General features: G+C 40.1%; 1 protein-coding gene across 1 annotated transcript in view; it reads left to right on the top strand.

Moving 5' to 3' along the window:
• Nucleotides 1-16,041, top strand: part of LOC139737228 (cation-independent mannose-6-phosphate receptor-like) — a 63,430-nt gene extending 47,389 nt beyond the window's left edge. The window contains exons 30-44 of the mRNA XM_071647904.1: nucleotides 419-565; nucleotides 1,253-1,423; nucleotides 2,053-2,254; nucleotides 3,238-3,317; nucleotides 3,837-3,997; nucleotides 5,271-5,407; nucleotides 5,774-5,915; nucleotides 6,428-6,499; nucleotides 7,987-8,070; nucleotides 8,688-8,890; nucleotides 9,513-9,619; nucleotides 11,006-11,091; nucleotides 11,522-11,659; nucleotides 12,561-12,636; nucleotides 14,381-16,041. Of these exons, the coding sequence (XP_071504005.1) occupies nucleotides 419-565; nucleotides 1,253-1,423; nucleotides 2,053-2,254; nucleotides 3,238-3,317; nucleotides 3,837-3,997; nucleotides 5,271-5,407; nucleotides 5,774-5,915; nucleotides 6,428-6,499; nucleotides 7,987-8,070; nucleotides 8,688-8,890; nucleotides 9,513-9,619; nucleotides 11,006-11,091; nucleotides 11,522-11,659; nucleotides 12,561-12,636; nucleotides 14,381-14,542 (1,968 nt within the window). The 3' untranslated portion in view covers nucleotides 14,543-16,041. The remainder of the gene's footprint in view (nucleotides 1-418; nucleotides 566-1,252; nucleotides 1,424-2,052; nucleotides 2,255-3,237; nucleotides 3,318-3,836; nucleotides 3,998-5,270; nucleotides 5,408-5,773; nucleotides 5,916-6,427; nucleotides 6,500-7,986; nucleotides 8,071-8,687; nucleotides 8,891-9,512; nucleotides 9,620-11,005; nucleotides 11,092-11,521; nucleotides 11,660-12,560; nucleotides 12,637-14,380) is intronic.
• Nucleotides 16,042-16,297: the final 256 nt, after the last annotated feature.

Here is a 16,297-nt window from a genome sequence, read left to right as displayed (position 1 = left end):
TAACATATACAATCAGTCAGGACATAACATATAAAATCATCAATACTTGAACAGGTAAGTTTCCAGTGCTATTAGTGACAAGTGATTTAAGTCTGGACATTAAAACACATCAAATACATCTTTTCATTTAATTGTTCATTATCATCAAGTACATCAGAAGCTTTTGCAGTGCAGAAAAATATATGTCTATAGGTTTTGCACTTTATAAATTGATATATTATATTATTATTATTCAAGTTTAGGCACTACAGATTACTCTGTATCTGTGCTCGTTACTGCAAGGTTGTTTTGGCATTGGTTCTCTGTGGGTTAATTTGAGGACTGGGCGAGAATGTTCAGTGTCTCGAGGTCAGAGGTCAGAGTTCAGAGGTCAGATTTCATTGTAAGTCACTCTCTATTGTTTCCCTGACTTGCCCAGAGCCTGGGGCGAGTGTCCGAGGAGCCGAAGATAGGGTCCGATGGCAGACTGACCATCACGTACACACAGGGTGACCGTTGCCCCCAGGACAGCTCCAGAAATATCTCATCCATCATCACCTTCTTCTGTAGACAGGGGATCACTCAGGTATGTGTATGAGGTCAAAGTTCAAAGTTCAACACATCAATTGCACAATATGCCAGTTTACTGATGTATTCAAATTTAGGTTTATATTTTACCATTCCATGACATTTAGCTCCTGCGACAATTGCTCCCATAAAATATATGCACACTTAGCCAAACATAAATTCTACCCACAAGCATAACCTTCACCCTAATCCTAATCCTGACATCGAAGTAAACCTAAAACTCTATCACAAACCTAACCCTAACCCTAAGTCCTTGGAGAAAATAAGATTGGAGCAATTGGCACAGGAGCAAATGTGGTGTCACCATATTTTACATTGCCAATGGAGGTAGTGACAAGCTACCTGGTATTCAATTCTTCTGTAGCGATTGGATGCCTTTTACATTTTGACTCCAGTTTTTATGTGTTAGTTAATGTTTGGCAAGACTTTTAGTTGTCAAGGACCTTTGTTGAGTTGGTTCTGCTAAAATTTTAATGTATACAGTGTATTTCTGGGGTGGTCCATCAAAAACAGTTCGTTATCTTCTTGCTTTCTAAGCAATAATATTGATTGCTCGTGTGTTGTAGTTTGTATTTTCTGAATTGCTGTTCAAGATAATTCCTGTGTCCAGAATGCAGCACATGCAAAATTGTATCACTATCATTTTTTTTTTCTTTCTGTCTTTCTGATAATTTCTGCCCTTCAGGGCTCGCCAACTCTAGAGGGAGACATTTCTGATTGCACCTACCATTTTACGTGGGGAACCAATGTGGTCTGCCCAGCCGCTGCACCAGAAACGGACATGGACTGCACATTCTTCAACAGCGCCCTCCAGTATACCTTTGACTTCACATCCTTGTCAGCACAGGAACAGACAGTAAGAAGAAAACAAGTCGCAACAATTCATCACCATCAGTTTTTTCATGCAACAATAAAGTCTTTCCATATTTGTCCTCTTATCTTGAATATGTGATTTTATTTGAATGTACTGAATATTGCAATGTCTTTTGGCATTGCTTTTATTATCATGTCCTTGTCCTGTTGTGGCTTACTTATAAGCATCCATTTCACTCTCTTAGCAGTCATATCAAACAGATCAGTTCAAATCAAGTCAAATCAAATCAAATCAAAGTTGTATTCACATCTGTTCTTCATATTGATGAAATGGAATCCACCCGACTTATTCTTCCTGCACAAATTCAACCCGTTGAGGACGGACTGATTTTGCTACAACACGCATTTCCATTGACACCTGCCCGAGTATACTTGGGACTCATCCTCAGCGGGTTAACAGAAGTGTCGATATGCATCATAGAAAGCAATGCAGATGTGGGTAAAGGGGGGGGGGGGAACTCTGAAATTTGGTGTAGAGGAAAACCAAAAACACAAGAAAAAAGAGGAAAGGGTGCAAAGCAGACAGTAATGATATGATACCCATTGCATCGCAGAACTCTGGGAAGAGAAAGGGAGAAAGTGGAGACTTATTTTGTCCTCCCGTTCTTACAGGTGGTAGCCTCCTCTGCCAAGACGATGAAGCTGAAGCTGTGCGGACTGTCCTCGGACCAGTCCGGGGAGTGCAGCGGGTCGGCGATCTGCCTCCACGCCGGGCAGGACAGATTCTCCCTGGGAGAGCAATCCACACAGCGCATCAGTCAGGAGGGGGAGTTGATCAGGGTGGAGTACTCTGGGGGCTCGCCCTGCCCGCACAGTAAGCCTTGCCAGCAAGATACCAAGTCTCCTTATTTTTTGCAAGAAGATCTTTGGAAAAACAAAAGAAAAAATAGCCAAACATTTCTTTGTATCCAGATGGGTGTGGGTCCAAAGCAACATCCCACTATACCACAGGGCTTTCTGTTTGATAAAAAATGGCCTTATGTTCCCGTTCAATTAATTGGAGCAGTCACTGTTTGTGCTTTTGTAAGAAGGCTAGTGGCCGAATTTTGTATTAGCAAATTAGGTATTATTCAGGGTCATTATTAATCCATTGAAGACTAGTCCTGAGTTCACTTGGGCAAGTGTCTATGGGAAATGCATATTGTTGCAAAATCAGCTGGTCATCAACGGGTAATGCCAGTTCAAGATAGCTGTGGTCAGTGATGTGGCTCAGTCGGTAACACATCTGCATCACAGTCAAATAGCTCGGATTTGAATGAAATTAAATGAAATGAAATAAAAATGAAAATCCCATTGAGTCTAGCTATTAAAAGCATGATATGTGTCACCATGCAGATCCCTCTAGTAAGAGGCAGAAACATCCTGTCCCTTGAATATGACACTAAATATAAGACCTTTATGTTGGGCAGTCACAACTCATGCATGTGAAAGAACCCACGTCATACATTCATCCTGCAAAGAGCAGGGTGCTATTAAACCCGGTGAAGTGGCCACCCTTCGTGATTTGCTCCAGGTGAATAGTAATAGTCAGGAAACATTTTCAACAAGGCAAATTGTGGCATTCAAAGAAGAAGAAGAAGTGGAAGAGAAAAATCTTTGTCCAGTGAAAAATTAATGTAACATTTCTTTGAACATTGATGAAATGAATTGAAATCTAAAAAAAAAAACAAAAACAAAACAAATCAAGCATTGTGGTATGCCAAACCTTTTCATGACAAAAAACGAAAACGAAACAAGACCATCTGAATCAGCTCATTGCCTTGATTTGATTTCTAATGCTGTCCATTTTGTTTCCAGCTACTGGTGAGAAGAGGCAAAGCACAGTTCTGATGGTCTGCGACAGGAACGCCGTCAACACATCCCCGACTTTGTTCACGGTGAGTCCAGCAATTAGAAACACTTCATTTGGAGGAAAATCATATGAATAGAGGGTGCTTCTTCACTGTAAAGGGATCTTCAACGCCTCGCATTTGAAGCTAGATTTTATGACTGGTCAAATCTGGTGCTAGAAATGATCATATGTCTTTAGGTCTAGTCCATCAATACACAACAGCATTGGGAAATATAATTTCTTATCACTATGTATGGGTAGCAGACTTTGATCTTTGATTTTTTTTTTTCCGTCTGAAAATTGGTTGGGAATTTTAGATTATGGTAATTATGATGATATATCTTTCTTGTTGTGATATTGTTGTTATCCTTTGTTCAAGTTGGTGTTTGGATGTTGAAAATGATGTAGAAAGTGCTATTTCTTTGGGCAGATGCCAATGTTCTTCAAACATTTTGTGAAAAGCTATAGAGAAAGTGGACTAGTGGAGGACAGTAGCTGAGATGTATGTATTTTAGCAGACAGTTAAAAGTCACAGAAAAGCATTAAACCTTCCTTTTCTGTGCAGTCTGACCTCGACTGTCACTACTCGTTCCGCTGGATAACCCGTGCAGCCTGCGCTCCCGAGACGAGACCATGTGACATCGCCTTCGAAGACCACGTCTACGACCTCAAGCCGCTGTCCCGCATCACCGGTAGCTTCCAGTTTCATGACAGCAACAAAAATGAGTGAGAAGTTTCAAATCTTATATCTTACAATTTTCTTCCATTTTTTTTTTTTTGTCAGCTTCGTTACAGCCCAAGTGCTGCCATGGTTTTAGTTAGTATATTTTTCATTATTACTATTACCGGCAGTAATCTAGCTATATGACCCAGTTTAGATATTTCAAAACTTTTTCAATGTTTTTGGTCTATATTTATGTGCATTTTTTTCTCTGCACTCTGCCTTTCTTTTGCCTCTCTTCATGATATTTCACATGATGCATGAACAACAGTCCCTTTGAGGGCCTGACAAAGCACTTCTTAGTAATGGCATGGCTGTGTGAACCCATGTCCTTATGATTTATAAGGTCATTCACCTTAGCCAATATTCTGCCATGCCAGACATGATGCACTGCCATGATAATCAAAGGCAGTCTTTAAACTTTTCTGCCCTATTTTAAGCTTTTTCTTTGCCAGCTAGCACTGAAAACGCCATAACATTTTACACACTCTCCAAAGCCCCTGGTACAGACAAGAGTTAGGGAAACATTAATTCAAAGTTATCATCAAGTGCATGTCAGTCATTTTACATCACTTGATAATGACAAGCATAATTTCCATAATGTCAGTATATGCATGAGTTACTCTCAGTGGTGATGCAAATGTTAAAGGACAAGTCCACCTTCATATACATATGGATTGAGTGAATGCAGCAATATTAGTAGAACACATCAGTGAAAGTTTGGGGAAAATCCGACAATCCGTTCAAAAGTTATGAATTTTTAAAGTATCAGGGCAGTCACTGCTGGATGAGAAGACTACTACAGTGTATGATGTCATATGCGTACAACGATATAAAGAAGATATAAAGAGAATTTCACAAAACTTCACTTATTTGAATAAAGTGCACATTTCTTCGACTTGTTACTGACATATATTAAGGGTAATATTATTCCCCCTGCCTTCTGAAAGAGAGAAGTCAAGTGTTCATTTGTTATGCGAGAAAAGTGAAAATATGTTGAATTTTCTTTATTCTTTCTTTATATCGTTGTACACATGTGACATCACAAGCTATAGTAGTCTTCTCATCCAGTCTTGACTGAGCAGAAACTTCAAATATTCCTAACTTTTGAACGGTTTGTCCGATTTTCCTCAAACTCTCACTGATGTGTTCTACTAATATTGCTGCATTCACTCAACCCACATGTCTATGAAAGTGAACTTGTCCTTTAAGATGCATTTCTCTCTCCTTTATTGTCTATTCATCATCATCTCTTCTGCAAATAATATCTTCTGCCAGGTACTACATGAACCTGTGCCAGCCGGCCTACGACACTCCAGAGGGATGTTCGGCCCAGGCAGGCATGTGTCGACAGAGCCCCGATGGTCAGGTGAACGTCCTGGGCATGGAATACACGCAGCAGCTGACCACTAGTGGTGAGAGATTGACCATCTTCATGCACAGTGTCTCATTTCTTGCAATGTTGTGCATGCCATATTTTTCTCACCTGGTTTCATTTAAATTGTTGTGCAGGCGTCTCATGGGGCAATCCTGCCACCTAATTGTGCTAGTGACAGCGCCCTCGGTGTTGAGGAATATTGCAGATGTTCCCTCTCTCTCTCTCTCTCTGACCTAAGTTTATTCATGAAGAGAATTCCCGTTGGTACCAAAGCCTCTAAAAGTTCCCTCATTCTTTTTGAGCTCATCATTGAAACGTTTTTACTGTGTAAGGGCATTGATCAGTGTCACATTGGACATTTTATTGTTGCTGTTTTTCAACTCCCATCTTCACCTGACCGAAGGCAATACGCCTGATTTAGTGGTGACCTTTGGTGAAGGGGAGGAAGTGTCAGACTGTGACGGCAGCGGAACCGCCACCACCGGAAGCACCGTCAAGATCACCTTCAAGTGCGCCAACAAAATTGGCAACCCTGTGTTCGTTGAGTAAGTGCGACAGTCCCTTTTTTTTTAATGTTTTAGCGTAAAATAAAATCCCTGGGGTGACAAGATCTTTTATCTCAATAATTTGAATTTTCAGGAGAGCAAAAAGATATTTTCATTATCATGACATTTTCACAAAATAACTTCGGTGTGGACATCAAATAGTGTAGAAACAATATTTTCTGTTGAGCTGTTTAAAGTGCTTGCTCAATTATCTCGACCATTCATGAAATTCAAAATATGCAAAAGCTATCTTGCTCTGCTAGTGTGAAAAATAATCATGCAAAAATGTATGATTTTACAGTATTAGTTTGTAGAATAGCCTCATCAGTAGTCACTACAAAAGATAAAATGTCATGGCTAACGTGTCTTGCTGCTGTATTCATAGTGAATTTGATGCAAGAGAAAAGTTCTACAAACTTTGACTGTAACATGCAGGAAAACAATAATTTTTGTAGCTCTGTATTCTGTGTTAAGTGCCATTTTCTAATCGCTCTCTTTGATATTTCTCCCAGGTCAAAAGTGGTGGGAGGAAAATGTGAATTCAGCTTCGAATGGAAGTCTACAGTGGCATGTAAAGAGGAAAGGTGAGCATAGTTTATTGGAAAAGCAAGAGAAGTCCTTCTCATGTCTTCAGTAATTTCTTCTTCTTTTTTTACAAAGAATATGGTGACACTGTAATTAAAAGAAAAAACTGACATAGAATGTGTTTATGAGCTCCATTCTCAAATTTCAAAGAGGAACATACAGGGTTCTTAATTCAGTTGCAACTTTGCATATTTTATGTCACATTTATCAATGAGTCACTTTGTAAAATCATGGCTATTTATTTGAGATTTGGTTGATTAATCAATTCATTCAGTTGGCTGGTAGAGTGATAGATAAGTTGACAGTGATATTCATTTCATCCACTCTCTATGTGAGTGGAGAGTGAGCACTGTCAGTGCTGATTGGAAATACTGTAAACGTCAATATTTTCGCGCGATTAATTTTTCGCGCTAAGCGGCTCGTAAACGTATTCGCGGGTTCTTAAATTCGCGCTCCGCAGCATGTTACTTTACTGTAGTACACATTCACTGCTTTCATCCAAAGCCTCTGCTACATAGCTTGCTATGCCAGCGTACGACAAGCGACGTAGCGAAGGGCTCGACTGCGAGTACAAGCACTCAAATACGTAGTACAGCTGTGACTGTAGTACCGTAGTCACGGGGGAATGTAGCATCAGTGCGTGCGGTGCACACGTACATGCATGCTATAGTACACAGCAATCTATCGTCTCTTCGCACAGTACTAGTAGCGTAAACATGCCTGTACATTGTACTACGTAGCAGTATCATCGATGAAGCGCACACAATTCATCCCGTTCAAAATGTGCATAGAAAATTGTGAAGATATATTCGCGCGTTTTTGAATTCGCGCTAGCCGAACATAGCGCGAAATCCGCGAAAATTAATGTACCGCGAAAATTTCCACGTTTACAGTAATGTATCCAGTGACCGGGGTGATTATAGTCTGTAAAGTTCATTGAGATACTTAACAAGTGTGAAATGTGCTATGTAAAAACTAGCTGCTGCTGTTGTTGTTGTTGTTGTTGTTGTTGTTGTTGTTGTTGTTGTTGTTGTTGTTGTTGTTGTTGTTGTTGTTGTTGTTGTTGTTGTTGTTGTTGTTGTTGTTGTTGTTGTTGTTGTTGCTGTTGCTGTTGTTGTTGTTGTTGTTATTGTTATATTTATTATGATTGTAATTATTATTATTATTATTATTATTATTATTATTATTATTATAATCATTATTATTAATGTTGTTATTATTATTATTATCATTATGTGTCTCTGCATCATTGTATCTGTATATTACTGCATGAACAGAGCAAAGCATTACCCGTACAAAGTAGATAGACAGTGAAGTCTGCACAATTCAGGCCAGTTGATTAAAACAGTACACTGGATTCTTGTATCAAAATGATCATGCTCATGTACTATTTATTTCCTTGCATGTTTGAATTGAGTTTGCATTTCCTTGTTTCTTAACCCCCCCCCCCCCCCCCCCCCCCCTTTCTCTCTCTCCCTTTTCCCAGAGTGCCGGTGAAAATGAAAGATATGAAGATCACCGATCCAGAAACAAATGTTGTCATGGATTTCAGCCCAATAATGAAACAAGCGTAAGTACATTTGTATTTATGCCTTTATAGCAATAGGTGGATTTTTTGGCCAGAATTCACAAAACTAGCTAGCCCATTGATTATGAATATAAACTGATAATGCATGCTAATAGTCACATGTGCAAGCTACTCTTATGTTGTGCCCTGGACTGAATATAAACCCTGGATTTGATATATTTGTTAATTTGGTGTTCAGTTTTGGATATTTCATGTGGGGTTTTTTTTCTTCTTATTGAATACTGTTTACAGTTTATATTTTGTGTTGTTTTTTTTTTCATTTTTGTGAATTTCATTTGTCAACAAATATTTGCGAAATTAACAACTCTGGAAATATACTGCCTCCCCTAACACAAATGGGCTGTATATAATCATGGAGGTGGGAAATCAATGTAAACAGAAATACATATTTCCCATTTCGTCACCATGGTTCTCCATCACGAAATCCAACCGCTTGCATAATCGTCTGACTAGTCTCAATTCACAAAATAGTATGCTCCCAAAATATTGCCATGGTATATACTGTATATTATATTGTACATTGACACTGACACAGTGTGTGGTACATTCCGTGTTGTTGTGTGTTCATGTTGTCATGGCAACACTGTTACCGCTCACAGGACGTGGCAGGCAGAGGGCGATAGCCGTCTGGAGGCGTCGGGCACCCAGTCCTCCTATGTCTACTTCATCACCATGGACAAAGCCCTGCCGAGCAACCTGACTCAAACGTGCGCAGATGCAGCCATCTGCCAGACCAAGAAATCGGACAAGAACTTCTTCCGAGACGTTGGGATGAGGTCGACGAGAAAATATTATGCAGAAGGTATGCTGATGGAATCATTGCAAGACATCATTGTCAGTGTGTAACATGTCCTGATATTGGTGCTGAATTTTGGGTCATAAAGTCTGTTGAGTGCACTGATGTAGGGTTTCATTTGCTGCGGTAGCATGGAAATCAAATATATTGTATAGATCAGTATTAGGAAAGGTATATTCTCAATTGAACAGGGGTAGGTTTTATGGGACGATTTAATTCATAACAGTGATATATTCGGAGTTGCATATCCTGTTTCCTAAATAATTGTTAAATGGGCTGTTGTCGTTCAGATTTAAAGACCTCAAGGCACACAACTTAACTTGTGGTTCATCGATCATACAATACATATGAAGTCATACATTGATATCCTGTATTAGTATTGTGTGTACTGCTCTTCATAGATTGTTGTTAGAGGATTAGTTCTCCAGACAGCATAAAATTAGCCTGATTGTAACACTGTTCTCTGAAGCAGCATGCTTGGTTCTTTTCAGAATTCAACCAAGAAGGATGGAGAGTTCTCTTCAGGAATACAGCATGTGGTATGCTGCAAACCATCCAAAATTTACTAGATTTTATCTCTTTTTTTTTTCTCATTCAATTTTCTCTTACCTTTTCCTTTTCAACCCAGATGAGCTGATAGAAATGGTCGTGACGAAACCCAACAGCTGTGGAAAGGACAACGCAGACACCGTGATATCCACGGTCATATTTCAGTGTGAGACCGACAGGGGAACGGTGAGCATATCCAACATGTCTGTCGTCTGTTTTACTTTTTTAGCGTACACCACCCTTACAACATTCAGAGAGGCTGCTCTCCCCTCTATTACAACCTTTGCTGCCTTCTTCTGGATCCCTCATCCTTTAAAGGATGCATTCAGATTTCACTCGCACTGTGCACCCTCTTTTTTTTTGTAAATAGAGATCATCACTGTGGCACCTCCCAATGACACACTTGTGTAGTTCATCCCAGTATAGCTTGTTGGAGCTGCAAGAGGGATTACAGTATCAAGTATCAAGTAAAATGTGTTTATCACTGTGCAATGACGTCCCAACAGGATGAGAAAATCATAGGGAAGCTGTGTGGCCCAGTGGTTGGGACCATAAACTCTCAATCTTGAGGTCCTTGGTTCAAAAAGTCCCGTGGCAGCAGGGGTCGTGCCCCTTGGCAAGACCCTTTATCCTCATTGCCTAGACCTTTGGAGGGGATATAAAGCCTGCTGGCACACAAACATTGATAATTTCTATGGTTCCAGGGCATTTGCTCCTGTGAAAATTGCTCCTATGAAATATCTGCACACTAAGCCAAACATAAATTCTTACCTACAAACATAGCCCTAACCCTAATCCTAATCCTAACATCAAACCAAGCCTAAAACCCTATCACAACCCTAACTTCTAACCCTAAGTCCTAGGAGAAATTAAGACCAGAGCAATTGTCGCAGAAGCAAATGTCATGTCACCCTTTGCTATAGTGGCCATATGTATAAAACATATCATCATTCAAGTTGCACTTTGAATTCAAGTGTGGTAGGTCTTCAACTATCCCATTGTTAAATTGTCAATATGAAAGAAGTGTGTTGAAGTCATAGTTACAACTGTAAATATGATGCTCAATTTCAAACAGGAAACTGCTTGCATGCATGAATGTGTTTATGTGATTGTGTGTGTTGTCGAGAACATTGACATGTACACATGAGCAGAGCAAGAAATGTGAACAACACCTGTTCTAGAATATCTGTCAAGTTTTAGAAAGCCAGGGTGACTGATTTAACACTGTTCATCAATCCATCAGGGGGGTGTTTCATCAATGTTTGTCGGCGCTGACAACTTGAGTCACCATAGTAACAGTCAGTGACCAGAGCATCTCGGCCAATCAAAACCAAGGATTTTGCTGAAATTGGTCAGCGCCGACAGTTGTCGGCGCTGACAAGCGTTGATGAAACACCCCCCAGAAATCGTGCCAAAAGACAAGACAATAAGAAGTTTGCAAACATGCTCTTATGATGAACACTACATTTTCTCAATGACGTCTGCTGTTGGTAGGTCTGCCATGGCGTATGGAAGGCAAACTGTGCCAGAATTAATTATGGTATCATTGACCTCTTTTCCGTCCCTTTGCAGGGGGCACCAGAGTTCTACTACGAGTCGAGTAATTGTCAGTACACTTTCCTGTGGCTAACGTCTGTAGTTTGCATCGAAGGAAAAGTGTGAGTATCTGTAGCCACGTTTATATTATCATCAGTGATAGGCAAATTAACTTGTAAGTATATGTTACATTCACACGGTTGTTAGCATCGATGATATGACTCTAGTTACCTAACAGTGATGATAAAATCCAGGAGCGCAGTGTGCCGCATGCAGTGACTCCTATTTCATTCATAGGGAGCATCTGCCTGCAGGCATTCACTTACGGGAAGAAATTCAGCCCTCAAAGGGGTCATAGATTAACTGCGAGCTTGATGTAAACGACATTTACATACATGTAGACCTGCTAGGTTAAAAACAAGCGGAGTTCATTTTGCCCGGTCGATCATGAGAAATTACTCATTAAATGTCCACTTTTACTATTCTAGACTCGTAATGAGTATTGTTTCTTGTTTTCTTTTTAATTCCCTCCATTCCTTCCTCCTCACCCAGGGTGATACCAGGTGATGATGGCGGTAGCCATGATGTCGTCGATGCCAAGCACCGGAAGGCGTCCATCATCTTCGCGGTGCTCCTCGTCATCATCTTCCTCTGCGTCCTGGCGATCGTTTTCCACAAGAGGGAGCGGAGGTAAGTTAATTTCTCTCTCCTGGCCTCATCTTCTTCTTGTAATGACTGCACCACGAAAGCTTGTCTTGGCCGTTTGGTTGTGCCGCAAGTTTTATGACATGTGCTATCACGTACGTCAGATCCTTACAGTTAAGTTCTTCGATGTTAAAGTCATTGAGTTAAAAACTTTGTTAAGTTTGGAAGTGGCTCAACGTTAGCAAGTGCTGAATTATGCTGGTTTAGCTGTTTGATTATGCTCAAAGGAATGAAAAAACAACAACAACACTCTAACATACAAAATTTTGAGAAATGTGCCGTCACCTTCAAGAGATCTGCTAAGAAATACAGATTGTATCACCATGCTTATAAAGAGTCAACTCTCAAACTATTGACTGTAGGAAATGAAGAGTTTTATGGCAAAATAAGTCGACTGTGCAATTCTTGTTGATTTGAGATTTTTGTGATTAAAGCTGCTTAAAAAAAAAACAAAGAACAAAGCTTTTTAACCATAACTTCAAGAAAGTTTCTTGTTATGTAAAAAAAAATAAGGTATCACTGGAAAGGTTTTATTTTGCTCTATCTGATCATGGACTGTAAAATGTTTAGAAGTGGTACTTTACTTGTTTTGCTATCAAATTCATCAAACATTGAGCTTGGTAAATCAGATCTATCACTTTATTTCTTTCTTTCTTTAGCATTTAGCACTTATATTCAGCTCTAACTTCTTCATAGCTTAATATTAAAGTAATGTTTGAGACTTTGGTTTCATGCAAGAATGTGCACATCAGATTTTTCAAACTAGAAACATTGCCACAAATTACTGGATCAAGTGAGTATGGATATGTGTATGTGGTATATGTGTGTATATATCCTCCATTGAGCCTGTGTTACTGTCGGGCATTTGTCTTGCTGTGTGTTTCAGGTCAGCCCTCTACTGGAGATTAAGGTGCTGCTGTCCTGGGGCGTACTCCAAAGTCCCAACCTACTCCTACTCACAGGTGAGTGTGAAAAGCCACACCCCACCCTCTTTTCCTTTTCTTCTTTTTCTCACTCCATTCCTCCCCCTTTCAGTCCCACCCCCCCCCCCCCCCCCCCCCCCCCCCCCCCCCCCCCCCCCCCTCCACCATTGCACAAACACCCACGTTCAGAAAACGGAAGAACCTGTATCTTAACGACGGGATATTAGATTTTATCACTGCCCAAGAGCTAATAAAATGTCTGGTAGCAAATCCACCCTGACAAGATACGTGACAAAAGAGTAGATTGATCACCAGTATCTGAAATTTTCATGATAAAGTCCTTTTTGTTCAGAACTTACCGCGAGTCGTAAGAGGGACATTTATCAAGCTCTTAGCAGGCTGATAGCTTCATTAATGTCATAAAGAGTTTTGCAAAATACATTGATGGCCATTAGAGAGTAGCTTGCTGCCGCGTGCTGCTTACACTGAGATACGGTTAAGTCGTAATAGTCGTTCTATCCTTCATCATCATCATCAGCGTCATAATCGGTGATATCATTATCATAATCCTGCCTGTCCATCTCTCGTTTATCCGTCTATCAACCTATCTGCTTGATCATCCAACCATCTGTCTTTCTATTTATCCATCCTACCACCCACGTACCTATCTATCTGCCCACTTATTTTACCTGCCCACTTGTCTGCCCACCCATTTATCCATCTGTCATCAATCCCTACATCTGAACAACTATGCGTCTTCCCATCCATTTATCCATCCATCCATTCTTCCTTTCATCTTTGAACATCTATCCGTCTACCCGTACACACTCATTTATTATCCATCCATCCTTCCATCTTCTGTAAAGCAAGATATTTTCGTGGCATGAAATATGCCCAAATTGGAGCCGACAGCGTTTTTGGCGGCATGAAAATTTCGCAAATTGCCGCTGGCATTCAATGCACATAGTGTAAACAGGAACTTTTGCGTACATTTTAATTTCCTGAATCTTGGCTCTCGCAAAATCCATCTACCCAACTGCTAATTTATCCGTCCATGTACCAATCTATCCACCAATGTACTTTTCTATCCATTTACCCACTCATCCATCTGTGAATCCATCTATCCATTCATCTTAACAACTTTCAATTGACACACTCATTTATTTATCCATCCATCAATCTGCATATATATCCATCCCTTTATTCATCCTTTCGTCTGAACAAATATCCATTGACCCTAGGCTACCACTGTTCTGCCAATCTATCTATCCATTCACTGATGTTACTACTTAAAGGGGCATTTCAGACAATTTTTATAATTTCACATAATGTAGTACATAAGTCAGCAGCTCCATGTATAGACTTGTGGAATTCATTTTGGCCCTCGAGCAGAGAAACCAATAATCTGAAAATCTTAAACAAATTACACTAAACGGTGTTGATGACATATGAGCCTCACATATTTCAGAAATGTAGCAGTGTAATTCCATTACAATACCGCTTGCTTAACAAGTTCACCTGTGTATGATCTATGCATGCCTTCTTCTTTTGTTCTGCTTCCTTGAGCCCTAACTCATGCATTCTTATGGTGAGGCTGCCATGTCATGATCCTTGTTCATTGCAATTTGTTACAAATTTTGAAAACATTATTATTCCTCATCCCGATCACTATAACTTCTGTAACTCTGTACTCAGTATAATTAATTCATAGTTGTTCAAATATAGAAGTCTGAATCCGGAGGTCCCCTTTCACACCGCCCCCCTCTTCTCCTTCTGCCCTTAGCTATCCAATGGAGATGCTGAGGAACTGGTGGAGGGCGGGGCGCAATCAAGATCTCTGCTCGGCTTTGGCGGGGAGGAGGATGAGGAACTCTTGAAGGACACGAGGAGAAACCCGTTCGAATTCCACGACGACAGCGACGACGAAATCTTGCCCCATGTATGAGGAAAGGAAACGTCCAGAGTCTTTTTCTCTTTCTGTATGTAGTGACAAAAAAAACCAACACAAAACGAACAGACAAGCAATGTTATTTATGATGTTCCTGTGTAATCATGTTCAATCGAGGGTAGTATCGGAATGAAAATCTATCCTTACCATCATGGTAGAATTATGCAGAAAGCAATGTGTTGTGTGATATATCACCAAGCAGCTGCAGGACCCTGAGATATTTTTTGAGTTGAATTCCTCTTAACCCCTTACGTGCCAGGCACTTAAAACAGAGAGTGCAATGCTGTGGGGTTTTCAGTGCCAAGCAGCACTCAAAGCACACACAGGATTAAGCATGTAAGGTGTCAAATGTGAACAGGCCCCTGAGAGTGGTTTTTAGTATCCGGGCATTACAAAATAGATGGGACTGGACTTCACATGTTGCAAGAATAACCTTTCCCTCTCCCAAGTTCTTGCCAAGATAGCCGATGAGTGTCCACCATCACCTTCAGCACATCACCTTGGCTCCGCTTGTGTGATTTCATGAATAATTCTAAACTACAGTGATAATCAGAGCTACCATAGCAACAAGTAACGACCTTTTACGAATGATTAGCTGTTTGTCTGTAGCTGTTGCCATGGTAGCTGCAATTCCTGTACAGTGGATTCTCATTATGAGGAGGTCAGATATAACAAAACCTTCTTACTTACAACAAGGCGATTTTACCGGTCCCATCTCTGCACCTCTGTTTTTTTTGTACCCTAATGCAGTCACAATCCTGATATAAATAAGGTCATTGTGATTTTTAGATCTTCATTAAAATGGGGTTTCCTCAGTACCTTGCAATTCTTGTGAAGGCGGTGTGAAATAGGCCTCGGATGTTGAATTCAACCTCAAACCTTTTGCAGTGCCTTTTTCTTTTTCTGTATTTCAATCCTGTGTCTACATACTTGTGACCCACCTTAGCTGAAAGTTGGCAAAATAAAAGAATAAAAGTTTAGTGCCAGAGAAGTTTGACATATGCCCTTCTGCTTGTGAATTTGACTTGCCATCCAACTGCTGTTACCTTCAGAAGCAGAAAGGTACTAGCTAATAGGCAGATTACTCTGCTCTGAGTCTACCTAGAGTAATTAGAATCCCGCTTTATATCTGAAACTCAGAATGTTTGCAGTTACCATGGCACCAGCAGGGCAGTAGCCAGTTAACAATGAGCAAATCTGTTGCTGCTGTAGTAGCTGCAATACCCAGTTACGTGCAAGAGTTGTGAATGCCTGTAATGAAACATGGCCGTGGACTGGTTCAGCTTGCTATAAACCTACCCATATCTGGTTTTAAAAGGCAGTAACTTATGTCTGCCATAACTTGGGGATTCCAAAATAAGAAAAGATAATTCAAACAGTTACTAGTGTGAAATGAGTCAGATGCATTGCTGTGTCAGTCCATAAATCAGGACTATTGTTAGGTATGATTGAAGCCCCCTGGTTATGGTTAAAATAGACATTAACATAAAAAACAGCGCCCAAACCGAAAAGTGATGAAACTATTACAGAATGGTCATTCTTCTTTTTAATGAAAACATTGTAAAGTTATCCTTATTTTTCTCTTCTTTTAAAGATGTATTCAATATATCTGAAATCACCCCTTTGTTAATGATATTTGTGATTGTCACAACACTTCATCAACTTCTGATTCACCTACCCACCAAGTACTATTATGCTCTAATGATCTTGGTGTATGAAAATGATAAGTTTGGACCAGTGGTCAGGCCTCTG

This window comes from Diadema antillarum, unplaced genomic scaffold, assembly GCF_040938485.1.
Source record: "Diadema antillarum isolate AM-2024a unplaced genomic scaffold, OU_Dant_1.0 seq00000687_RagTag, whole genome shotgun sequence".
NCBI classification, from domain to species: Eukaryota; Metazoa; Echinodermata; class Echinoidea; order Diadematoida; family Diadematidae; genus Diadema; species Diadema antillarum.
This window is presented reverse-complemented; position numbering and strand designations above follow the sequence as displayed.